The 24,941-nt window shown below is 55.5% G+C and overlaps 3 protein-coding genes across 14 annotated transcripts in view; 2 read left to right on the top strand and 1 right to left on the bottom strand.

Moving 5' to 3' along the window:
- TK2 (thymidine kinase 2) overlaps positions 1-24,941 on the top strand; it is a 1,024,677-nt gene that overhangs the window by 69,677 nt on the left and 930,059 nt on the right. The window lies entirely within an intron of this gene.
- Positions 434-24,941, bottom strand: RIPOR1 (RHO family interacting cell polarization regulator 1). 12 transcript variants are annotated; one of them, XR_014805679.1, is made up of 22 exons: positions 24,714-24,941; positions 8,821-8,947; positions 8,551-8,703; positions 8,317-8,395; positions 7,326-7,349; positions 7,174-7,227; positions 6,879-7,031; positions 6,713-6,776; positions 6,586-6,629; positions 6,384-6,509; positions 5,786-5,934; positions 5,583-5,712; positions 4,001-5,500; positions 3,796-3,917; positions 2,819-2,951; positions 2,433-2,568; positions 2,136-2,317; positions 1,713-1,871; positions 1,377-1,573; positions 1,202-1,285; positions 996-1,086; positions 434-853 (listed from the first exon to the last, which is right to left on the bottom strand). XR_014805679.1 is itself a non-coding variant. In XM_021094059.2 (22 exons), exons 2-22 carry the CDS (start codon positions 8,922-8,924, stop codon positions 756-758), a joined length of 3,762 nt encoding a protein of 1,253 aa, XP_020949718.1. In that variant the 5' UTR covers positions 8,925-8,947; positions 24,714-24,941; the 3' UTR covers positions 434-755. The 12 variants fall into 12 exon arrangements, 8 of the variants coding, with proteins under 8 accessions (XP_020949718.1, XP_084816002.1, XP_005664496.1 ...); XR_014805677.1 differs by lacking the exon at positions 24,714-24,941 and adding an exon at positions 16,840-16,973; XR_014805678.1 differs by lacking the exon at positions 24,714-24,941 and adding an exon at positions 16,840-16,973 and having other exon boundaries at positions 3,796-3,914.
- Positions 8,960-12,260, top strand: LOC102161584 (uncharacterized). The gene is made up of 2 exons (XM_084960128.1): positions 8,960-9,796; positions 10,810-12,260. The coding sequence occupies exons 1-2, from the start codon at positions 8,960-8,962 to the stop codon at positions 10,825-10,827; spliced, it is 855 nt and encodes a 284-aa protein (XP_084816254.1). The 3' UTR covers positions 10,828-12,260.

The following is a 24,941-nucleotide window of genomic DNA, read 5'->3' as shown; positions in this document are numbered from 1 at the left end:
AGAAGCCTGGCATTTCCTCACGGGGTTCTGCTGCCCCCTGGTGGCCAAAAGCACCAGCCACCCACACACCTTTTCCTGGGGGTTTCCTCTGCCTCCTGGCAGAGTGAGCTGGCTGCTAGGGACCCATTCCCAAGACTGGCACCCTTTGTGGGCCTGCTATAGGCCAACTCCATGGTTCCGCTCCAGCCTAGCCCCACAGCCTCCAGGCCCTGGGCACTCCTACCTGCAGAATGGGCCTCGTCAGCAACACTCCACCACCCTCTTCCTTTGCCCTCTTTTCCAGCCTAGTTCCAGTCTCTGGGGCTCTCTTCCACCCAGATTTCCAGGGCAAAGCACATGCCATTGTCACGGGTGGAGTGTGGACATACTAGTGTCAGTAAGGGCCATAGCCAGAAGGTTCTGGAGCAGGTCAGGAGTGCACCAGTCCAGGCTCTGTAGGAAAGGCATTTTGTTTTTTTATTCTCTGTAAAACTCTGTAAATAAAATACAAAACCATGGGAAGTGGTGGGGCAGAGGCAGGGCGGCCGGGCCCGGGACACTGATCTATGGCAAGTGTGCTGAGCCGAGGCTGGGAGGCATTTGACTGCGGCACTGACTCTACCAACCCCAAGGACAACAGAAGAATATATTAGATTTTCATTGATAAGAATCTGTGAGGGAGGGGTGTCTGGAGCCAGCCCTCACCCTCCCTGCCAGTGCCTCATAAGCCCTAAAAGTGGGAGGGAAGGGGCACTGGGGGCCAGTGGGTGGGAACTTTAGAATGCTGTGCTGGCCATGCTGCCGGGCCCAAAGATGCGGGGCAGGGCATCCAGTGACTCCTCCAACCGTCGATGGGCAGACTGACCCTCTTCCCCTGTAATGGATAAGGATAAGGTCAGGGGTGGTCCTAGCCCCATCCTTGTCCTCCCACCCCTGACCGCATCTCACCCCTACTCCCAGCAGCCAAGATGTTCCAGAACTCAACTTTACCCATATCTCCCATTCCCCAGCCTCACCACATTGTTGCAGGCTCTGCCGAGCAGCTTCCCTCACAGCCTCTGTGTCTGTTTGGCACAGGTACACTAAGGGCTCAATGCCTTCAGGAGCCTACCCGAGGAGAGAGCATTGAGGTGGGCCCGGTGAAGCAGGTGGGAAAGGCTCGGGACCCAGGGCTTGGGGAGCTGGGCGGGAGAGGAAGGGTGAGTGGGTTGGCGGGGGTCACCTTGATGCAGCCCAGGGCCAGGCAGCCAGCTACTCTCATCTGCACATCCTCATCCTCAAGTTGGTCCAGGAAGCACAGCAGGGCCTGAGTAAGGGTGGGAAGGCAGATTCAGCCAGATACTGGGAGCCTGGGACCCCAACCTTTGCCCCCCAAGGGAGCCTTGGCCAAGTTTTACCCTTTCCCGGAAGGCAGGGCCCAATGACAGGCTCCGGAGCTGAGTACTGACAGCAGCCATAACTCTGTTGTTGCCATGGACAAGCAGGGAACTGAGGGCCCGGAGCCCATCTCTTTGAAGCCGCCCCTCAGGTGCCAACCTCAGGGCCTTCAGCACAATAGCCTGGTCATCTGAGTTCAGATTCCGCACCAGTAATACTGAAAAAAAGAACCAGGCAAGGGGGTGTCGGTTGGATCAAGCTGGTGGGCAAAGAGCCTCCTGGGGTAAGGACTTTTGTACCTGCAGGTCCTCAACCCACAGGGTCAGGCCACTTTGTGACCAGGGCCACTGCCTCACCCTCCTCAGCAGTCTCGGTCACATAGGCCTCCATGGAGGAGCTGTCCAGGGCTTCGACATAGCTCCAGAACTGGAAGATGGTGAGCTGCTCTCCAGGACCTGGCTGGGGCCTCCGGGGCAGCTTCTGCCCCAGGGCATCCTCCAGGAACTTGAAGCACACTGTGGGAGGCAGGGCCACAGGCTTCAAGGTTTGGCTGGATCTGGGCCCTTACAGGGGGAAACACTCCCAACCCAGGGTCAGGTTCAGAGACCCCCATCCAGATCCTACCCATCTGGGCCCGTCTGTGCTGAGGCATAAACCTTCGCTTTCTTCACAGTGCTCAGCTCAGCAAGTCTGTGTAGGAGGACCTGGCTTTCCCTGAGGTCCCATCACTGGGGAGCTGAGAAAGGAGCGCAGAGGGGGCAGGGAGGCAGCCCACTCACCAGCCTCAGCTAAGCCTGGCTGGCGCAGGGAGAGACGGGCGCTGTACTGATTGCAGAAGGTGAGAAGCACCCGCTCCACAGGGCAGATGAAGGGGCTAAGTCCCTCTGTGCATTGGTCCCAGAAGGTCAGGAAGCCAGGCCGAGAGGCTGAGAACTGCACCACTGTGAGCAGGTGCACAAAACTGTCAGCAACAAAAGCAGGCGTGGGGGGTGGTGGAGGGTGACAGGTGTGTAGATGGCGAAGGGCAGGGGAGGAACTCTGGGGCAGACATAAGCCTGAGTCCACACAGCCTTTACCTTCCTGGGCAGAGGTGGCAGGGATATCCCATCGCCTGCTAAGCTCACATACTGCTTCGAACACTCGGGCCTCCCGCAGTAGCCGCTCCAGGGCCCATGCCTCCTGGCAGCGCAGGGGCCCAAATGTGCCGAGTTTCTGAAGAATAGGAATGGCCAAGTAACTCAGGCCTCCAGATAGAGCTTAGAGAGACCAGGAACAAGTCCCAGCATGCATTGGGAGAGGCTTAGGGGACACAGAATGTGGGAGGTATTCCATTTGGCAATAGCCAGGCCCTGAGATATGGCGTGGGGACTCAGAGGAGGTGTGGAGGGCCAAGACTGAAATGCAGGGCTCCCGGGACAAGGGGCTACAAGGAGAGGGTGAAGGGGAATACTACTAGCCTCACCAGCAGGAGGCGGCTGCAGTGGTACAGGTGCTGGACCAAGGCAGCGTCCAGAGCTGCACACTCTGTGCTGAGGGGTCGGGCACCAGGTGAGTCGAGGCTCTCCTCAGCCCCAGGCTCCGGGCTGCTTGAGGGCCTGAGAGAAAAATGGGGTCAACCGCCCCAGGAGCACACATCACCATTTGGTCACCAGTGTATCTTTATTAAGCTCCCACAATCCCAGAATGGAAGGGCAGATGATGTACAAACAGACAATGGGTAAGTTCACGAAGGACTTCTAGAAGGAGGAAAGCCTGGGACGAGCAGATGGTAAGAGGGCTCTCCAGAGTCTGCCCAGGGCCACCTCCAGCTAGGACTGCTAGGACCACTGGGGCTGGGCTGGGTGGGAGTAGGGCTGCAGGTGGGATGGCCTAAGCAATGTGGACTGCAAGGGGTTGTGGCTCAAGGGGACCGCTGGGGCTGGTACAGGGCTGTAGCCTGTTGGCAGCAGAGGGAGGACAGGCTGAACATGACTCTTAACCAGGAATTGGCAAACACTGTTCCGGGAAAGAGAGCCCGGGGGGCTGGGCTCTCCAGGAAAGCCAGTGTCGAGCAGAGGGGCTGATGCTGGGGGACCCAGGACGCAAGGGGAGGCACAGAAAGGGCTCGTTCATAGGGGAGGTCCAAGGTAAGGCCAAAGAAGAGAGGAGGAGCTGGAGGCTCGGGAGCTGATAGGGACTGACAGGGGACGCAGATACTGCAGGGATGAGGAGGGAGGTGGCCAGAAGCACTGAGAATACAGACAGGGTTGAAAACATGGGCATCAATGACACACACAGAGTACATGGGAGGGGTGAACACAGACACACCTGCCAGCAAGTCCATGCCCTCCCGCCCACCTGCAGTCTTACTGCTCTCTTACGTGCTCCACCTCTCCTCCTCACCTGCCTCCTTCACCTGGCACTCACCTCCCCTCTCCCCCCTCACCCAGCCCCTCTCACCTATCTCCAGGACCGTCATTGTTTTCATCTTCATCCTCATTGAGGAAGCTGAAGCTCTCCAGGGCATGCTCCACAGTGATGCTAAGACTAGAGGCCCGGCTTCGAGTCAGGCCTTGTCTCTGCTGGATTGTAAAAGGAGTCAGCTCTGCCACCCATGCCCAGCTGCCCTCCCTGTGCTGCCACAGCCCAGCACAGGTCTCCTTACCATGAGTAGACTCTCCAGCCGGGTCACCTCCTGCTCCAGGCCCTGCAGCTCCGGAAACTGACCACGATAGTCATCTAGGGCCGCCATTAGAGCCCCCAGTGCCTCTTCCAGCCTCCTGTCCCCAGCCCCCCTGGCTGCCCCTGGAAGTGGGACCTGGGCAGCCCTGGCCAGGCTAGGATCTGATTGCTGGGGCACAGGGCTAAGGGGTGTAGGAGGGGGACCTGGGCTCTGACAGATGGCTTCTGGGGGATTTGGGGAAGGGCTCGTGAGGGGTTCCCAACTGGAACAGGTAGGACTTGGGTGGGAAGTGCTGGAGGCTATGGGATCTGCCTGAGAGCAGGGAGTGGAGGCAGGGTAGCTACAGGAGAGGGGGTCGGTGCCTGGGAGGGTGGGGTCTGTGTTTGCAGAGGGGCTGGAGAGTGTGGCAAGGTCTAGAAAAGTGGAAGGGCTTACAGTTATAAGGGTTGGGCTTGTGACAGGACGGGTGGTACTCATGGTGGTCTGGACTAGGCCCTCAGCATTGGGTGTAGGGCTTCTAGTGGGGTGAGTTGACATGCTGGCTTTGTGAGCAGGGGTTGCAGGGGTGTGGGTGGGGCTTGTGGTAGTCAGGGCTGGGCCTGTGGTACTGGGGGAAGGGCCTGAAGTAGTCAGGGAAGAGACCATAGGCTTGTTGATGGGGCTTGTGACAGTGTGTGTCAGGTTTGTAACAGTGTGGCTGAGGCTCGTGGTGGTCTGGACTGGGCCTGTGGTACTGGGGGTAGGAGCTACAGGAGTGAGGGTAGAAAGCACTGGCTTTTGGGTAGGGCTTGTGGTGGTCTGGACTGGGCTTGTGGTACTGGGGGTAAGGCCTGCAGTGGTGAGGGGAGAGACAATAGGCTTGTGGGTAGAACCTGTGGTGGTGTGAGTGAGGCTTGGAGCACTATGGGTAGGGCTTATGGCACTAGAGGTGGAGCTTTTAGTGCTGTGGGTAGGGTCTGGAAGTTCAGGAGAGCTGGAATTAATGGCCTTGTGAACTGAGTCTAGGTGTGCGGATGGGACAGGGTCTGTTGTACTGAGAGTGGGGCTTGTGGCGGAATGGCCAGGGTCCAGGGCAGGAGGGACAGGACCAGGATGCTCCCCATGGGTGGGATCTGGGTGTACAGGCAGGTTAGGTCCCCAGACTAGGCTGTCTAGGCCAGAAGCCTCCACTGAAGCCTCAGCCAGGGCAGCATCCACACTGGCTTCACTGATGTGGCTCAGAGTCCGGCTATAGGGGGCATGCCCATTGGCCAGGGCTGGGGCCACAGCCCCCTCCTCATCCATGGGCCCAGAAGTGGAGGTCTCAGGCCTACGGAAAGCAACTTGGATGGGCAGAGGCTCGGGCTGCTGCACCAGGGGTCTGGGGGCTGAGGAGTGGCGGGCAGTGCCTGAGAGCTGTGGGCTAGATGAGTCATCAGAAGACTCAGATGACAGGGACCACGCTGTCCCATTCTCCAGCTCCTCCTGCCGCTTCAGCATGTTCTGAGAGAGAGGAAAGGATATTTCAGGACCACTCTCAGGAAGCCCCTGGCGGAGTGGGGCCTGAGCCTGGGATGTGACTCACATAGAAGGCCTGTTCCCGAAGTGAGGGTGTGTCTGGTGGGCTCTGGCTGTAGGTGGAGAAGCGTTTGGTGACTGTGGAGGCCTTGTTGACAGTAGAAGCAGCTGAGGGCTGGTCATCCTTGTCAAAGGGACTGGAGAGGAAAGAGGCTCTTAGCAGGTACCACAAGCCTCAGCCCTGTCCCTAAGCCCCTCAGTCCCACCAACCTCCATGTGACTTCCAGGCTGAGCTTGATGGTGCCAAGATCATTGATATCCACAGCTACAACCTGGGGTAGGGCAGCGAACAGGTCCTTGGTCTCACAGGAGACACTGCCTACAACCACATGGTTGGCCAGGCCCTTCAGTTCTGTCACCTGTAGCCAAGAATGCATGGTGGAGTCACAAAGGTGTAAGGGTCATGAGACTGTGGGAAATCAGAGGTCTGAATATGCATACATGTTATGCGATAGTTACAGGGTGATGGGGTCATGAGGAAGTTGCAGGGAATGGAGTTCTCAAGGTAAGGAGTCATGGAGGCTTGAAGCAGCCTGGGAACACAGGGATCACAGAGATCTACATTTGTAGTCATTGAGGTTGTAAAGGTCACAGCCTCATGGGAGTTCAGGGTCAGATATTCACAAGGTCAGAAGGTCATAAGAAAATCACGGGGTCACGAAGGTTAAGGGGTTATACATTCATGGAGCCATGCAACCAGTGGGGGTCACAGGGTTAAGGGTCTCAGGGTCTCGAGGGTCATAAGGGGTTCACAGGGTCATGGAGGCACAGGATCATGCTGTCCTGTGGTCCTGGGCAGAGACATCACCTTGATGGACAGGAATTCCGTGAGCAGAGGAAGAAAGACGGTTTCCTCACTGTCCCACACCTGCTTTCCGCTACCCTCAATGCGGCCCCGTAGCTTCCAGCGCTGACGCCCATATTTCATGCAGATCTGAGGGAAGAGGCAGGATGAGGCAGCCCTTGTGTTGCCACCCTGCCAGCCCAGCCCTTCCCTGCTCTCCTCCTACCTCATACTGATCGCCTACACACAGCCTGGCGAAGCCAGCCAGCCCTGGGAGTGGGGGAGACAGAGATGAGGGGTCTCAGGCCAACACTTCCCTCTCCCCACCACCAGCCTGCCTCACCACTTGGTACCTTTCATCCGGAGATGGAACTCGCCCAGCTGTGCTTCCAGCTCGCTCTCCAGCACACACATACTCTGGGGGGGGATGGACAGGGACAGGAGGAGGTCAAGAACCGGTCCCCTCTCACCAGCGCTGCCATATCCTGTGCCTCCACCTCACAGGTACACATCCCTCACCTCTGTGTACTCACGATGCCCCCGAGTAGCCTCAGCCAGGCTGTCCCGGGCCTCACGGCTCCCTGGGGAGCCAGTGCTGTAGGCTCGGACCATGTTGTAGGCACCATCCCGGAGACGCCGCTGGACACAGTACGCCTCATACAGCTCGTCAATCTGGGCAGGTGAATGCCAGGGCAGAGAGGGAACTGAGACTCACTACTGGGGTTGCTCTCCCAAGGCGGAGCGTCATCCTATCGCCCTATGATACCTACTCCCCCATCCACACCGCAAGTACCCATGCAGGCTGCACAAGTACCTTGCTGGCATGGAACTCCAGCCGTCGCAGGAAGCGCTCAATGGACTTGACTTGCTGGGGGAGAGGTGCATTAGGAGGAGAGTGAGACCCAGGACCCTTGAGTCACCACCCTCTGAGCCAACCTCTTCCAACACCATTCTCTATACACTCACCTTGTCCAAGTCATAAAGGAAGCCCTGTGGGAAGAGATGAAAGGGGCATTAGGAGTCAGGGAAAGTACTCCAGCAGGGGCACTTGCTCACCCAGACCCATCTAGCTCCTTTCCTTCACAGCCTTCTTTCCTCTCACACCACAGTCCACAGCCACTTCTGTCAAAGCAGGGACCAACCTACCTTCCCGCATGCCTTGTCTTTTTTTTTTTGTCTTTTTGCTATTTCTTTGGGCCGCTCCCGCGGCATATGGAGGTTCCCAGGCTAGAGGTTGAATCGGAGCTGTAGCCACCGGCCTACGCCAGAGCCACAGCAACGCAGGATCCGAGCCGCGTCTGCAACCTACACCACAGCTCATGGCAATGCCGGATCGTTAACCCACTGAGCAAGGGCAGGGACCGAACCCGCAACCTCATGGTTCCTAGTCAGATTCGTTAACCACTGCACCACGACGGGAACTCCCAACATGCCTTGTCTTTGGTGCTGATGTCACAAATCTGGTCCTCAAGACGGCTCCAGTACTCTCCCCCCTAGCACTTCCATAGGAACCCTCCTGTGGACCACTGCCTTTCCTACGACCCTTAGGAAAAGAGCTCTGTGCCTCCTTATGCTACCAGGGAACTCCTATTCATGCTTCACCCAGCAGAAACGGTTCTTCCTCTGGGAAGCCCTGACCTCTTCCCCAGAAAGAACCATGGCTTTCCTTCAGTACCACTACAATATAATCTCCTGTTTTCCATATCTGTGAGCTCTGACCCCCATCACTAGACGTTCCCATGGGCAGGCACTGGGTCCTAGGCAGAAAGTGTGTGCAGCCTGGGAAAGTTGAAAGAAACCGCCCAAGCCTTTCCTGATAACCCCTTTTCTAGTCATACTTGGATTAAATCACCCCAGAAAACAGCCCCGATGTCACCCAGGTTGGCCCTGCCCAGCCCCCAACACAAGAGTAAAGGGCATGAGTCCTGGGCATACAGGATGCCAACCCTTCACTCACCAGGCGGGAATTCCTCTTGGACTCCTTTATCTGTCCTTGGAGTTTCTCCTGCTCCTGCTGGTGCACTTCCAAATAAGCCCTGAGGAAAGGGGTGACCACAAGAATTAGCTTTCCTCTCCTGCCTCCAGATGCCCAGGGAACAAGCAGGGAGAAAAGGGCGTGAGCCTGGGGAAGGTTCCTGCTAGCAAAAACGGGATGAGGCTGGGGACAAGGGGTTGGGAGGGCATTGCTTACGTCAGACCCCGCTTGAGTGCAGTGTACACCAGGTCCAGCCGCTCAGGCTGTGGGACCTTGGGGGCTGGGTGTGCCACGGAAAACATCTTGGACACTCGGGACAGTGCTGGGGGCTTCCGTGAGGGTCCCGGGGGACTGAAGGCTGGAAAGCTCCTAAAGAAGAGACTGTACTCAGAAAGGAGCAAGAAGGCATCCCCCAAGCCCTCATTTGCACACCCAGCTCCAACCCATTCAACACTCTTGATCCCATTAGCCCCCTCTGCTGCGTACCTGGGCCCCCGCTCCTGGCTGCCGAGGACGCCTGCGAAGGACTGGCTCCTACTGACCCGGGCGCTGAGCAGACGGCGCTGCGGCCGTACCGACAGGGACATCATGGAATGAGTCCGTGCGGGGCTCCCTGCAGGTAGCGATGGTGTCTGGCACCAGTCGGGCCCTTGAAGCCCTCTCCCCGCGGCCCAGCCTCTGGATCTCAGTCCTGCTGAGCACCGCCTGGCGCCTGGAGTCCGAAAACCCCACTGGCCCTGGCGCTAATGACAGGGCGGCCGCGGGTGACTCGGTCTCGGACTCAGAGTGGCCTCAGCTCGGCCCCCACTTCCTGCAGAAGCGCAGACTCCGCCTGCCGCGAGGGGCAGGAAGGGGGGGGTCGCACGGGGACCCTCCCCCCGGCTGGGAAGGGGCAGGAAAGGGGAGGGGCGCGCGAAGAATGTGCGGAAGCGCTTGTTTACCCGGGGGCGGGGCGGGCTCCCCAGCCCGGCCCCTGACCTCCTCCCCCCAAGTCGGCCAGGAGCTCCCGAGCTCGCACCACGAGAGGCCGCAGGAGGTCACGGGGCGGGGCGGGGTGCGTGCTTTGAGTCCAGCGGAGCTGCCCAGCAGGCCCGGCCTGCGCAGGTTCGGCTCCCGAGACCCGCCCGCCCCACGGAAGCTGCTCCCCTCCAGCCCCCACCCGCTCCAAGGCGCCCAGACGCCAGAGCCCTGCTGGCGCCCAGGGCCGGGGGATTCCCAGGGTGGGGGGCAGTGCCGAGAAGTGCCCCGCCCCCTCCACTTTCCTGTGACTCCAACCGGGAAACTGAGTCACAGATTGCCACCTTCACCCGTGACCTCAGCGGGAAGGGATCCTCCGCAGATCCCCACACCAATCCGAGGAAAGGAGCCCCAGCCTCCCAGGAACCGGCCCGCACCCCTTGAGACCAGCCCGGGAGCCTTCGCAGCCCCAGGCCGGGTCCTACCTCTCTTCTTGGCGCTCATGGTAAGTCCAGGACAGCCCCCCGGCCAAGACCCTTTCTTGCCCACGCCCCGTGTCCACGCCGGCCCAGGGCCACTCGGTGCCGGCCCGGCTGGGCTCTGTGCTTGCTCCCAGCGACTCTGGCTCGGACTTAAGCTCCTCCCGGCGCCGCCCCCCGCCCAGTTCCTGCCACCTGACTCAGTCCGCCGGGATGGGGCGGGACGGGCGGGACTAGGGGGGCAGCACCGTGGCCTCGGCCCGCCCAGCCTCTGGGAGGGGTGACTGGGAGTTCCCTCGTTCAGGGGGGTCTTCTCGGCTGGATCAGGAATATGGGTAAAGGGAGTCGAGCGCAGTGGTGAATGTGGAGGGATAAATAGAGTGAGGACATTGAGGTGGGGCTGAACTGGGTGCAGTTAGCACAGGAGGCTCCTAGAGCAGGTGTTGAGGGGTGCTGAGAGAGGGCTGAGAGTTGGAGTTCTGAGTGTGTGAAGGCTAAAGAGTGGGGGCTGAGAGAATAGAAGAAAGGGCTAGGGGCGCTGAGTGAAGGGAAGTGCCAAAGGACAGCAGAGGGCGCTGAGCATGAGCAGGTTAGGAGGCTGAGAAGAAAGAGGGGCTAAAAGTAGGGGGCTGGATCAACCCCAAGTTATGTGTTGCTGCCGGGAGAGGGAAGAGAAGGAACTGGATGCAGAGAATCCCAGAGCCCCATGCACCACCCCCATCCCTCTGCCAACAGAGGGGATGGGATGTTCAGTCACCCACAGGCTATAGGGAAGAGGATCATGTCCCCACTGCCCAGCCAGGGCCTTCTCTCTAGCAGAAACTGCATCCTTCTGGCCCCCAGTTCACAAAGGCTGAATCCCCTTGGTGTTCACTGTTTCTGGCCCCCAGTATCTCTTTATCGAAAATTACCATCCAAATCTAGCCAGGGACCACTGGGCATCCCATCCCCTCAGAGGGTCTGTGTGCTCCCCTATCCCATAAACATTCCTGCTCCTTGTTGCTCAATTCTGCCTCACTGTGCTTACTTTCTCCCCTAGAGGCTGGGGTGTGCCTAGGGGTCTGCATTTCCAGCTGGCTCACCACCCCCCTACAGATTCAGATGCAAGATGCCCCAAGGATCCTAGTTTGAGAAATGCTATCTTCCCCTCCCTCCTTGAAGACTGAGCGCTGTGCACCCTACAATGGAAACTATGCATTCCTGTGGGGTGCCCATCCAACACTGTACTCTCTGCTCCCAGCAGTCACCCTCCTTGGGAACACCCTAGACTTATCACCTGGCTCTGGAATGCCCCTTTTGTAAATCAGAACCACACTGACCACAACCTTCAGGCTCTTTCCATCACCCTCACCTGCCTTCTACCTCAGACCTCCTGAGCCCTCAGCTCATTTATTCAACTGTTTACTAAGTGACAACCCCATGCGAGTCGCTGGAGATACAGCTGGAATTGCACAGACATCACCCTGCACAGAGCTCACAATCTGCCTCTGCCTCCTTTCTCTCTGCCTCTCCTACCTTCTACTCCCTACCTTCTCTGCATACTCTTCTCCCCAGGCTGGATCACAAGCTACCACTATAGCTTGCTCACCTGCTGCCAATATCCCCAGCACCCTGGGCTTCTCCCCCCCCCCACCCCCACCTGCATCCACGGCTTGTGGAAGTTCCCTGGGCCAGGGATCAAACCCACACCCCAGCAGGGACCTGGGCTCCTGCAGTGACTACGATGAATACTTAACTCACTGCACCACAAGAGAATTCCCTGGGCTTCTCTCTTACCTCACAGAAACCAACCCTGGGCAACCCAAACCCCTGCTTTCTTTGCATCTGCACACAGGCTGGTGGGAGCTGCCAGAGGTCTTGGCACAGCAGCTGGGCTGGAAAAGAGCAAATCTCAACCTCAGTGAGGCTCTCATTTCCCACACAAGAAGTCCTCATGTATGGCCCTAGCCACTTCTCTCTCTTCCCATGGAGGATGAGTTCAAGCCACTCCCACATGAAAGATGAAAACAACCCTGGAAACCATCCAAATGCCCATCAGTAGATAATGGAATGCTATACAAGGAAAAGAATGAACAATGTACAACTACATGCAACGATATGGATGAATCCTACAGACATAATGTTGCGTGAAAGAAGAAGATATATGTATGATTCACACCACAAGAGAGGATATATGTATGATTCCCTTGATATGAAGTTCAAAACAGGTAAAACTAATCTATGGTGACGGAAGTCAGAAGAGCAGTGACTATTAATAGCAGTGACACTACTCTTGGGGAGTAGACACTGAGACTGGAAGAGGGCACTAAGGGGCTTCTAGGGTACTGATTATGTCCTAGTTTTCCTAATCTGCTTCTATTTTCTGATCCTACATGGGTGTGTTCCCTTGTGAAAATTAATTGAGCTGTACACTTAGGACATGTATGCTTTCTGTGTGAATATTATATTTTAGTATAAAGTTAGCTTTAAATAAATAACTGCAAAAAGAAATGACCCCTCTGTGGACTCCCAGTCTCTTTCTAGTTACCCCACCCTTCATCCTTTTTGGCCAAGTTTCAGAGCTTAAAGAGATGTCTACCTCCATTTCTTCTCCACACTCACCCACTCCTCTTTCTACCCTGGTCCAGCCTCTGTATCCAGCACTCCCCTGAATGGTCTGGACTAGTCACCAAGGTCACCAGTGACCTCCGTGGTGCTGAATCCAGGGTCCAGTGTTTAGTCTGTATGGTGCTTGATCTCGGGAAAGCTTTTCACTGTGTAGTTCTCTTCCTCTTCCTTGAGCCTTTCCTTCTCTTGAATTTCAGGAGGTAACACACCCCTGGCTTTCCACCTCTCTCTGGCTGCATATCTTATTTTCCCACAGATGATCTTTCTCCCCATCCCTGAATGGGCTTCATCCTCCCCACTCGTGGGCTGGGTACATCTCCTGCAGCTCAATGCCATCTAAATGTTGCCAGCTTCCATATCTCTGTATTGTCCAAACCGTTCTGAGTGCTAGGTCTTGTTTATTCAACTGTCTGCCTGATACCTCCCCCAAAGCTCAGTGACAATTTGGAGTGAGTTATTAAGGATGTACTGAGTTTGAAGTCCCCCAAGCTAAATTCACCACTTTCCTCCTCAAACCCAACTCTCCCCAGTCTTATACCTCTCTATGACAGCCCCATCTTCTATTTACCCAGTTGTTCAAGACAGAAACTAGGAATCATCCCAGATCCCTCAGCTTCTGTCACCCCCCACACCTACTCAACCACCCACTCCTGCTGTCTCTGGACTCTGCCCACCCAACCCACTTCCATAGCTAGAATTCAAGACCAAGCCATCACCAGTTCTCATCTACAACCCTACAGCAGTTTCTTGATTGGTTTCCTCCTGTCTCCATGCTAACCCACAATGATCTATTCCTTTTTTTTTTTTTTAGGGCCACACCCTCAGCATATGGAGGTTCCCAAGCTAGGGGTTGAATCGGAGCTGTAGCCGCCGGCCTACACCAGAGCCACAGCAACTCCAGATCTGAGCTGCATCTGCGAACTTCACCACATCTCACTGCAACACTGGATCCTTAACCCACTGAGTGAGGCCAGGGATCAAACCTGTGTCCTCACGGATGCTAGTCAGATTCATTTCTGCTGAGCCACAATGGGAATTATGATCTATTCTTTATTCAATAATAACATTGCCCCTCTTGAAATTCCAGTCAGCTGACAATGCTAAAAACTGTTCCATACCAAGTGCTTTCTATGCCAGGCGCTGTGCTTAATTAGCAAACATCTCTCATTTAATTTTGGAAACAACCCTGTGGGTTAAGTCCTATTAGTTCCACTTCACAGATGAGAAACCTGAGGCTAACTGGCTGTGTGACTTTGGGCAAGACATTTCTAAACCTTTTTGGGCTGCAGACACCCATCTGTTAAATGAGGATAACAGCAATAATAATAACAACAACTCTCTCTCCCAGAGCTGCTGGGAGGATGAAATGAGATACTTCCTTTATCAGGAGTGTTAAGGGAAGAGAGAATTGTACGTGGGATACAGAAGTTGGAGTGGACATAGTACCTCATTGTATGCACACAGCAAATATTAACTACTGTTATTAGTAATTATTAATCTGCCCAAGATTATACAGCTGGTAAGTGGCAGAGCCAGAATGCAAATACAGGCAGTCCAACCCCGGGATTCTAAGTCTTCAACATCCCTCTATTTTAACCCTTCTGAAACATCCATGAGTATCCCTCTGCCCCAAGGATGAAGTTCAGACTCTCCAACATGACCCGCAAGACCTTCAGGCTCTGTCCCTTCCCTTATATATCTTCAACCACTCCTCCCCTCACAGTCCTCTGGTGGCCCCGCTCCTTCTGTTGCAGCTACGGCGAATTCTCTCCACATCTGTAAGGCTCTTCAGGATTTAAGCAGCAGCCCTTGTTGCTCTAATACCTATTCCCACTGCTCTCAGCCCGACCAGCTCCCTCTCTTTTTTCAAGACTTAGCCTATAACTTCTTCCTACAAGAAGCCTGCCCCGGATTGGTTCCCCCTTTTAGGCACCTCATAGCTTCCTCTTTCTGATCCCTGAGGCCACATAACTCAGTTATCAGTTCTCCTTTAGGGTCTGTTTTCCAACCAGACTGTGAACTCTGGGAGCTGAGGCTTGTCTGCTTAGCTCACTCCCATAGCCTCTGTGCCCTGCACCAAAGTGAAGAAAGAGGGCAGGAGCTGAGTGTGAGTTGGGGGCTGAGTGAACTGTGGCTCAGACACAGGTAGATCCTGAGCTTTTGGAGGGGTGGATTTCAAGTCTGTGTCCACCCTAACTGCCCTACCTCATAGACAACTTTCCTTTTCCCTTCCTTACTTTTTGATTATATCAGCAAGTGAGGGTGTGCTCCCAGGGACAGGGTGGGGGTTCCCTGGGATTCTGGAACTAAGTGGGTAGACTGGACTCAATAGGCTAACTGCCCCATCAATTTTCTTTATCTACCCAGGCTTCTGTCACAGAGACCAGGATGTATAACTGTTGGCCCAAATGACCATCAGAATATTAATCTGAGTGACAATTCCAGCGGGTGGATAGGCAGGATCTCCCCGTTGGGGGTGGGGGAAGGGAGAGAGCTACTGGAGAGGGCTATCTCAACTGGAGGGGGATTCTGGCATATAAGAGCCAGGGCTCTGGACTCATGCCAGCCCTGAGGTCTGTTCTGGACATGGGAAAGAACCTAGGTCTCAAGGGTAATGGGGCCTGCAGCATGGCCAGCAGCTGGGAATGGATCTCTGGCATCTTGTGTGCGTAGCCCCAGATCCTGCTGCTCCCAGTACGCTCTACTCACCAAAACTGGTGCACTTGTGTGAGGCAGGAGGTCCTGCCACCTGTGCTGCCCGGCTCAGTGGTTTGTCGGGCCAGCCGCTTTCCCGGGAATCCCCATCCAGCCCCGCCCCACCGCGCGGCAGCGCGGCCGCCCGGGAGGTAAACAGACGCTAAAAATAACCTGGGCAAGGGGCTGCCTGAGGGAGAATGGGGTCCCTCCACAGAGCCTGCCCCCGTCTCCATGGCAACTGCCCCAAACCCGACTGCTGACGTCATGCCGCAGCTGCCAGAGCCGGGAGGGAGGCGCGGTGCGGCCTGGGACCCCCCACCCCGGAACCGGGCGGAGGCGGCTGGGTGGCCTCACTTCCTGCCGGCCCCCTCCCTGGTCAGCTGGTCACATTCCCGGGACTGCCGCGCACTGGAAGCCCTGTGGCCTCCTCAGGCTGGGCCGGGCAGAGGCGCTAGTCCGAGCTGCAGCAGCGAGGGGCCGCAGTGACTCAGCCGCGTCCTCCCCTCCTGCTTTTCCACCCGGGAAGGACCCAGCCCAGCGGCCTGTGTGCTCCCCCCACCCCCACCCGTTTTCAGGTATCCCTCTCCAGCTGCTGACCCACAAGCCCCAGGACAGGGAGGGAGGGCTGAAGTGGAAGCTAAGTCTCCTTGTCTCTCTGGACTGTCTTGTACCTTACTCTCAAGTCTCATCTCTCCCTCCAACCCACACATCTACCCTCTATGCCACAGAAGTGGACAGTACAGGGGCAAGAATTCAGATCTGAGTCTAATTCCCACCTCTCTCCAAACCAGCTGTGTGACCTTCAGAATATTACTTAATCTCTCTGGACCCGTTTTTGCATCTGCCAGATTGTCTGTCAGTAAATCTCTTCAGAAGGTTTGCAGGCCCAAGGCAAAACCTCACAGATTGCCCCCAAGGCACCATTTTCGTTATATATACTGCACACAGTAGGTGCTTGGCCAGCCAGCCTGGACATATATTAGAAGGAACCCAGAACTGGCTGAGATGAGTGAGACTCAAAGGCTGGACTCAGGCCTCACTGAGAGAGGAGGACAGAGGGTGCTGAAGCCAGGCTTACCCCAACCCCTTAGTCCTAGGGTGAGCAGCCCCTTCCCCAAACCAGTTCTGCAAGGTGCCCAGGCCTGCCTGCTTGCAGAGTCACCACACTAGCCTCCCATTTCCAGTTACAGGGTCTGTTATCCCACCGTGTGGGGGCGATTCTCTTGGGCTTGGCGGTGCTAGATTTGGACGAAAAGCCCTGACCAAGATCGGGATCGGCTACTTCGGCTCTGGCTCCAAAGCGGCTTAGGCCGGCCGGTGAGGCCAGGAAGATTAGCTCATCTCCGAGGCGGGCCTGCGTGCCCTCTCCCCATTCCCAGCTCGGTCTCTCCTTCGGCAAGGGCAGCGGGGCTCCCAGAAAGCATCTGCCAGGGCCCAAGCTGGCGCCAAGGGCCCACCCTCAGGCCTGGCCCACCCCTGAGCCCCGGGCACCGGCCGCCTGGGCCTTGCCGTGGGAAGGAAGGAGGCAGCGCCGGGTGCGGCAGGCCCGCGGGCGGCGGCTTTTGTGGGCGTCCTCTGTGCCCAAGAAGAGGAGAGGAACGACACCGCGCGGCCTGGGTCCCGAGGATGGGGCGATGTGGGACAGGGCCGCAGCCGGGGCAGCAGATCCGGGACCAAGTCGGCGGCGCTGGCGGGGGAAACACCAGAACCGCCGTGCCAGGCCCTTGCCAGGCCCGCGGCCCCCGGAAACCGCGAGGACACTCACATGGCTGCGCTGGGCTGCGTGGACCTCGCGCTCTCCGTGCAATCGTCACTGGCCGGCTAGGTCGCGCCGCAGCTGCCGCTGTTGCCGCCGACGGTGCCCGTCCCTCCCTCTGCTCGGCCGCCCGCCGCCCAGACGCCCCGCTCCTCCCCCGGCCGGCTGGGCCCCACCCCCTGCCCTCTAGCGGCTCCCGCACCCCTGGAGGCGCCCACGGCTCGCTCCGCCCTTTCGCCTAACGGGGCAGGCCAGTGGCCGGCGGCGGCCACCAGCCTACGGGGCGGGACCCTGGAGGACGCGAGAGCAGTGGGAGTTGTCTGCGCTCGGATCGGGATCCGCGGGAATAGGGCGGCTTTCTGAGAACCAGTGGCAAAGGCAGTCCCTTCCCACGCTGACTCCAAAACCGGGTACACCGGAGAGCCTCGATTGCCAGTCCCCTGCTCAGATTCCAGGAGCTCTAAAGACCTTTCAGACCCTTATATCTGAAGCAGGTCCTGGAGTGGCCGCTGCTGGGTTGGGTTGGTTGGGGGAAAGGATCAGGGACCCATCAGAAAGGCCATGGGTCATGGGGCACCTTCTGGGTCTGGACTCTGCCCCTCTGCCTGTTGGCTAGCCTGTTTCCCTGCTATGGGGGCAGGCAGCCCTTCCATCATCTGGCGGGTAATTCTGGGCTGCTGGCCAGGTCATGCATTCACACTCATCGGGTACTGGCTTCTGGGGAGTCTCAGGCCTCCCTCTGGAAGCATGGGTGAGGACCCTGCAGGGTCTGGGTACCTGGGCTTGGGGTACATGTTGGCCAAAGGGGCCTAGAGCTCAGTCCTTTCCAGTAAGAGGGCTAGAATACTGACTCTCTCCTGGAGTGGACTGAGGTGGAGCTGATAGCTGACCTCACACTGGGGTCAGAGGGCATGCTCCACCCAGGCCCCCCATCAATAAGACAACACTGGTCCTCTCCAACCCTGAATGCTCCCCAATCCTTCAGCTTCATTCTTTAGTCCTTCACCTTCAGAGGTTGCAGAGACATACTCAGAAGTGGTTTGAGGGACTTTATGAGGTTCTTGAATATCCCTCCCCTTCCTGAAGGTTGGTCTTTTTTTTTTTTTTTTTTTTTTTTTTTTTTTTTTTTTTTTTTTTGCTTTTTAGGGCCACACCTGCAGCATATGGAAGTTCCCAGGCTAGGGGTCGAATGGGAGCTGTAGCCCCCCCAACCCTATGCCACAGCAATGTGGAATCTGAGTCACATCTGCGACCTACACCACAGCTCATGGCAACACCAGATCCTTCACCCACTGAGTGAGGCCAGGGATCAAACCTATGTCCTCATGGATACTAGTTGGGTTCATTACCACTGAGCCACAATGGGAACTCCCTCCCTCTTGTCTTGACAACCCAGAGCTTGGGGGGGGGGGCAAGGGCAGGGGCCCTCAGGGCACTGACATCCTCTCCCTCACCAGCTCCTGCCAGAGACACACCTCACCTTCTTCTAGTTCTCCCACCTTTCCAGATCCTTCTTTTTCTCATCCTTTGCAGGACCACTTTTTCTGTAGTCATTAGACCTGGGGATTACTTCCAGAGACTGAGTTCTTCTTCCTATTTTCCCCATCCTAAAATATCCAGTCCCAGGGCTTTACCCATCCCCTGCTGAGTATCCAGAGCCTTCCTCTGTGCCCAAAGCCCCTGAATGACCCACTGGATCACATGACCTTCCCAGAGGGACTCTTCTTCCTTTGTTTTCATCTCTACAAAGCACCACAGTCCACTCGGGCTCCTGCTTGAGTAAGACTGGGCCTTTCCAGGGCTCTCAAATCTGGCACCAGTTGTTCCCTGCGCACCTCTAAAGTCATCTTGGCAAGGCATCCTCTAACCACTTTCTCTAAAGACAGCCTCTCCTTGGCACTCTCTGTCCCCATATCCTATAGACTCATGCCTTCATGTCATCCATCACTACCAGGCAGCATGTGTGCTCATGTGCCTAAGCCTGCCTCAGTGGAAGTCTCTAGGCTCCTGGGGACAGGGACCACAGAAGTCTTCTTCGCCACTGTTCCTGGTTCATAATGGGAATTCAAGAAATATTTGTCGAGTGAGAGAATGAATGAATGAGTAAATGCATGAACTCTTGAAATCCCCTTTCTACACCCAGATTCATTCAGCCTCCTGGTCCTATAGATTCTACCTCCTTAACATGTTTCAAATTAATTCCTTCCCTCTACCTCACCTCCCACTACCAGCACTCTGTTGTTTATTAGTTCTTTCAACAAACACCCACTGGGCACTCGGGGGTGCGCAGCATGCCCATCCCTGGGGTGGCAGTGGTATAGAGCTGTCCCTGTGCCATTGCTTGAGGCTTTGATGAGGCAGCAGTGATTATGGGGGCTCACCAGGGCACTGTCCAAGGAGCTCTTTCTGTTTGGAATTCTGGAATTCAACTTCCAGAAAATTCTCACTTTCTCATGCTGCTGATGGTGGGGGGTGGGGGGGACTTTATCAGCAGCATGAGGAAGTTCTTGAGCCAAGGATCATACCTATACCACAGCACTAAACAGAGTCACACTAGTGATAATGCCAGCAGGGAACTCTAGAAAACTCCCACTTTTAATGGATGATGTCTTGCTCTTCACAGTCTGTCACTTTGTCTGGTGTCTAGCCATATCTCTGTGTTGTTGCAACTGGTACCAGGACCTGGGCTACCATCTTTTCTGGCCTTCTTTGTACCCTACAGTTGTTGTCCACACAAGAGCTCAAGTGATCTTTTAAATCATACATCATGTCATACTGGTTCTGCAAGGCCCTCAGGATAAGTCCATACTCTGTAATGTGGCCTCCAAGACCCAGGAGATCTAACACCCAGGAGATCTGGCCTTAGGTGAACTTGCCTCCTCATTTCCCACCTGTCCTGTCAGCCCTTTCTGCTCTTTCCACAACACCAGCTTCCCTGTGGCTCCCTGGACATGGTCCCTATTCTTTGGCCTCTTCTCCCAGCCTCTCTGCATGGGATGCTCCACTCCCTTATCCACTTGGAAAACTATTCAAATGTTGCCTCCTCCAAGAAACCTGTGTTCTCTGGCTTCCCACTCACACGTTCTGAGTACCTATCACTGCCTATTGTCCTTGTCTGTGACCAGTCCTGGTTCCCCACCATTTCCAGGAGGACCAGGCATGGATGGGGCTGCAGTGAGCAGTTGAGACACCTGAGGCTTTACTTGGCCCTTCTCCCCTGTTCAAGGGCCTTGAAGGAGGGACAGTGTCTGAGGACTTCCTGGTGTTAAGAGGCCTCCGAGGCCTCTCCCCATCAACCAGTGAGCCAGGAGAGGAAGGACACAGCTGACAGAATTTCACAGAGGCACCACCTGAGGCTCAGCGAAGGCAGGGCCTTTCCATGGTCAAGGGAAGGGGTGGAGACTAAGCTCCAGTTCACCCCACTGAATCCTAACCAGTTCAGCTGTGAGTCAGGCATCATTCCCTGGGTTTATGCTCCGCTGGTGCTGGCTGGGAGCTGGGGTGTTGCCTTTTCTATCCCGGAGCAGTTCATGCTCCTGAAGGGACGGGCTCTAGCCTGAGAAAAAACTCCTCTAATAGACAACAGAGGATAGTGAGAACCATAGTGAATCCCAGTTCCTCACAGATGGTGCAGCTAGTTTCACTTTTGAAAGTGAGTCCTCAAACCTATAAAAACTGGTTTCCCTCATCCCACCCCACAGCCCCCATGGCTACCGCTCTCTGTAGCAACTTCATCCCCCAGCTTTCTGTGAGGGGACAGAATAAAGCTTGCCCCTTACTGTGCCTGTGATCACATGCCTCAGACAGAACGTGCACTTCATTCATTCATTCACCAGATAATCAGCAAGTATTTATTCATGGAACCTGGAGTGTGCTTAGCCCTGGGGGCACCAAAAGTGGGGGAACAGAGTGAGACCACCTATTCCCTGCCCTTGGGGGTTCACTGTCAATCAGGGCAGGTCATCCCTGAATGTCTATAACCCTTATGTCAGTGATTGTGAGTCTGTGAGTCTATGTCAGTCTTTGTGTATATTTCTGTACGTGAGAGAGTGAGTATGTGCTGGTTAGAAAGGGCTTTGTAGGGAGGGGGCAAGTTTTGGGGACTCCCTTGGCTGGCAGAGGGTAGGTCTTTAGAGGAAGGGCAGAGGGCACAGCAGAGTTGAAGGCATAGGAGGCAGGAGCAGCCTCCTTTGCTGGTGGGAAGCAGAAGTTTAATGTGGCGGGAGAATTGTGTGGGTAGGTGCTGGGGATGAGGCAGGCCATGAGGGGCTTTGGAGACTGGCTAAGGAGCTTGGTGGGTGGTGGGCAGCCTGGGCTTTGAGCTGGGGAATTCTGTGGTCATATCTGTGCTTTGCAAAGGTCATTCAGGCAGTGCTTGGAGAAGGCAGGTAGAGGCCACAAGGAGGCTGCTATCATTTTTTCACCGAGGTCACAGTGGTTTGGGCCAGAGTGAGGGCAGTGGAGATAGAAACATTAAGGCGGCTGAATGGAGGCTGGGTGGCTGTTGGGCTGTGGAGTTTTAGAGAGGCAGGCATCCCAGATCATGCCAGAGTTGGGGCCTGGGTGGATGGTGGTGTGTTTCAACAATGAGGGGAGGCCTGGAGGATTGGGTTAGGGGAAGGCAATAAGGTCCCTGGCATCTGAGGGGTCTTGGGACCATCAGTCTAGGAGAAAGTGTTCAGAAGGCAGATAGACATGTGGGTAGAGGAAGGAGGGATCTAGGCTAGAGACAGATTTTAGAGCAATGATGGTCAACCAGCTCACCAAGAGGTCAAATGAAAGGGGCTCCAGAGCACCATGTCCTGCTAGGGCACTTCAGTGAGTGGTGGAAACAGATGGAGGCTTGAAGGGGGGTGGGTATGGGGCTGTGGGGGTGCCTGTACCTGCCTCCACTTCCACCCACTCTAACCCCAGCCTGGACCCTACTGCCCATTGTGTATGTCAGAGGGCAAGGGCCGGAGATGTTGCCACAGGCACAGCAACGCCAGATCCGAACCACATCCTTGACCCACACTGCAGCTTGGGATCCTTAACCCACTGAGTGAGGCCAGGGATGGAGCCCGAATCCTCATGGATACTAGTTGGGTTCTTAACCTTCTGAGCCACAACAGCAACTCCAAAATTGCAATCTTAAGGGGCACTCAGTCTCATTAGTGATCAACGCAATGCAAATGTAAACAACAAGAGACTTTTTTTTTTTTCTTAGCCTCTGAGATTGGCACTGACAGGCATGATGTGTTACGTAGACACTTTCTAGAGAAAGGGAATTGGTTTGCATATTTAAGAGTACTTTTTTTCAGTATATATCAGGACATCAAGTGCAAAACCCCTTTCATCCTGCAGTTACACTTCAAAACATTTATCCCAAAGAAAGAGTTATACAGTCAAGGCGAGATCTGTGTCTGAGAATATTGATTACTGGCTTGTTCTTCTTCTTCTTTTTCTTTTTTTTTTTCCAGGGCCGCACCCAGGGCATACGGAAGTTCCCAGGCCAGGGGTCAAGGGGTCAAATCGGAGCTTCAGCTGCTGGCTTATGCCACAGCCACAGCAATGCAGGACCCAAGCCATGTCTGTGACCTACACCACCGCTCATGGCAACATCAGATCTCCATCCCATGGAACAAGGCCAGGGATGGAACCCACATTGTCATGGATACTAGTTGGGTTCGTTTCTGCTGTGTCACAATGAGAACTCTTGATTATTGGCTTGTTCAATTAGGGATAAAGGGATGGCACAGTCCTGGTGACCATTAGTGGGAGACAGAGGGTAAAGAAGGTTGGTGCATTCCCTGAGATAACCCCTGACCACTAAAAATGGATGTGGGGCATGGATTGAGCACCTCCTATGTGCCTGTTCAGCCGCCTGTTTTCCCTGCAGGAGTCTCCTCAGGTCAAACCTTCATCCATTGCCTCTGAGAGCTGTCAGGAGGCTCAACCCTGTGCCAATAGGAGCCATCATCTCTGGACATTATAATGTATAATGTTTATAATTATAAACCTAGCTTTATTTTCTTCTTTGTATTTACTTATACAAAGAATAGTTTGCAATGAACGTGTCATCGGTTTCAAAGACAGCATGGCATTGTGTATTGAGGCATTTCCAGGCTAATCCCTGAACCAGGTAAGTTCCTAGTCCAGGGTCACCAGGCTGGGCAGGTGACTCTGGGGGCTGCCTCTTCCATAGTCCCTGCTGATCCAGCTTTGGCCTCCAGGGGGATCTGTGAGCAGGGCCTTGCTGGGGTGGGGTGACTGCGTCTCCGGCTGGGCCAGGCATTCTTCCTTCCTTCCTGACGCCCTTCCCCTAAGGGACAAGTGGGAGGGATGTCCCTACCTCTCCAAGATCACAGGATGAGCAGCTTGCCTGGGATCCTTTCAGGCCCGGCTCCTGGCAAAGACCACTGTGTGTGATGTGTAGTTTGTTTCTGAGCTCTTACTGCTAGAAGAACTGTTCCGACAGCGATATGGAGGGTGTAGTGATGGGGAAGGTTCTAGGCACCAGGCATGTGGCAATATTCTCCACACATATGATGATGACCTAGGGTGCTACCATCTTCAAACTGACCCCTGCCCGTCTCCATCCAAGCCCAAGAAGTAGAGTGCTGGTCTTTGGCGTCACCGTGTGGTAAGTTTCCACACTGCAGCAACAGGCTTCTCAAAAAACCCCCGCCAAACTCCAAGGAGTGCCCACTTATCATGAATGGAGAGTCACTGGAGTGTGCAGTGCACAACCTGTTCAGCCTTATGCAATGGCCTTCCTCACACTCAGACCTGGTTGCAGATCATGGTCACTGGGAAGCTGGAGCCTCTGTGTAAATGCTCCCTGACCCTCCACTTCTCAGTCCTCTCAGCCTTTGCCCTGTTCTGGATGTGTTGGACACAGATGATTCCCCTCCTCTCTGAAACTCCCTCTGGTTTCTCTGGTGGCTCCTCTTGGATTTCTAGCTGCTTCTCTGGCTGTACCTCTTCACATCCCTTGGTGGCTCCTCAGGGTGCTGGGCCCCTTTCACCCTTGATACTTTTCTCCAAGCCATCCTGACAACTTCCAGGGCCTCATTTCTGTTTCCACAGTGATGCCTTGAATCTTGACCCCCCATCTCTTGTGCTGTCTTTCCCCTTAAGATGACTCTTGGGCACCCCAAATGCACTGTATAAAGTCGACCCCCTCTCTTCTCCTCAGAACTGCTCTCCCTCCCGGGTTCTTATGTTAGTCTTGGTGGCTTTTCCGCTGACACCTCATTGCTCATCAATCTTTCCTGTCCTCCCCGCCCCTGCTGCCCTACCCTTGGCCAGGGCACCATCTGCACCTCCTTGCTGGCCTCTTAGTGTCTATTCTTGGTTTCGCCTGGCTAGATCCATTCTCCACAGGGCGGCTGGATCTCTTATGCATATCAGACCCTGTCCCCTCTCACTTCCCTGCTGGCCCTTCATCTCTGGCCATTTCCTCCCCATGAGATCCTAGCTCCAGCCAGATTGAATTTTTTGGTTCCCTGAATACACCCTGCCTTCCCACACCCCCATGTCTTTGCACAGGCTGTTCTATGCATCTTTATCCTCTTTCCTTCACTTGGCTAACTTGTGCCTATCCCGGTTTATTCTCTGGGATACCTTCCCTGGACCCCAGGCCAGATCAGTAACCTCTTCTTCACTTTCAAAAGTGCTTCTCCCATCACAGCCCTTGTCTGGTGCCCCTCCAGAAAGGGCCACCTGCTCCTCCCCAGGGCTCCACATACCAAGGCCAGATTGAAGTCAAGTCACTTGACACTGTGCCTGATTCCCATACCCAGGGGTCAGAGATCTCAAAAGTCATCAAGTTGCATAGAGAAAGACCATGCCTGAGGCCAGTGAACAGGTAGCCAGGCTGGGATGGGAACCAAGACTCTTACCTTCTCTTCCAGGGCTTCCTTGCTCCCCTGGATGCTGTTGCAAGTTGAGTCATGATCCTTGAAGGCCAGAAGGACTTGGACCAGAAGAGAGTTGCTAGGCTCTCAGCCTAGGGAGAAGGTAGCCATCAGCCTAGGCCCAGGGAGCTGGCAAAGGCTGTCCCAGGAAGCAGACCAGCATGCAGGGGGCTCCAGGCCCACCCATCTGATGAAAGGGTTTAATGAGAGTCC

This window comes from Sus scrofa, chromosome 6 (assembly GCF_054392235.1).
Source record: "Sus scrofa isolate SSC_HxYL_T2T_F1_AM1 chromosome 6, Sscrofa_HxYL_maternal_Yorkshire_Landrace_v2.0, whole genome shotgun sequence".
Lineage (NCBI taxonomy): Eukaryota > Metazoa > Chordata > Mammalia > Artiodactyla > Suidae > Sus > Sus scrofa.
Note: the sequence above shows the minus strand (reverse complement) of the source record. Positions and strands in the feature narration are given on the sequence as shown.

Coding starts and splice junctions, on each gene's coding strand:
- LOC102161584 (XM_084960128.1), top strand. CDS start 8,960: ATGGTGTCTGGCACCAGTCGGGCCCTTGAAGCCCTCTCCCCGCGGCCC.
- RIPOR1 (XM_021094059.2), bottom strand. CDS start 8,924: ATGATGTCCCTGTCGGTACGGCCGCAGCGCCGTCTGCTCAGCGCCCGG. Junction 6,630..6,712: donor GTTCCATCTCCGGATGAAAG/GTACCAAGTGGT, acceptor CCCCACTCCCAG/GGCTGGCTGGCTTCGCCAGG. Junction 1,087..1,201: donor TGGCCCTGGGCTGCATCAAG/GTGACCCCCGCC, acceptor CTCCTCGGGTAG/GCTCCTGAAGGCATTGAGCC.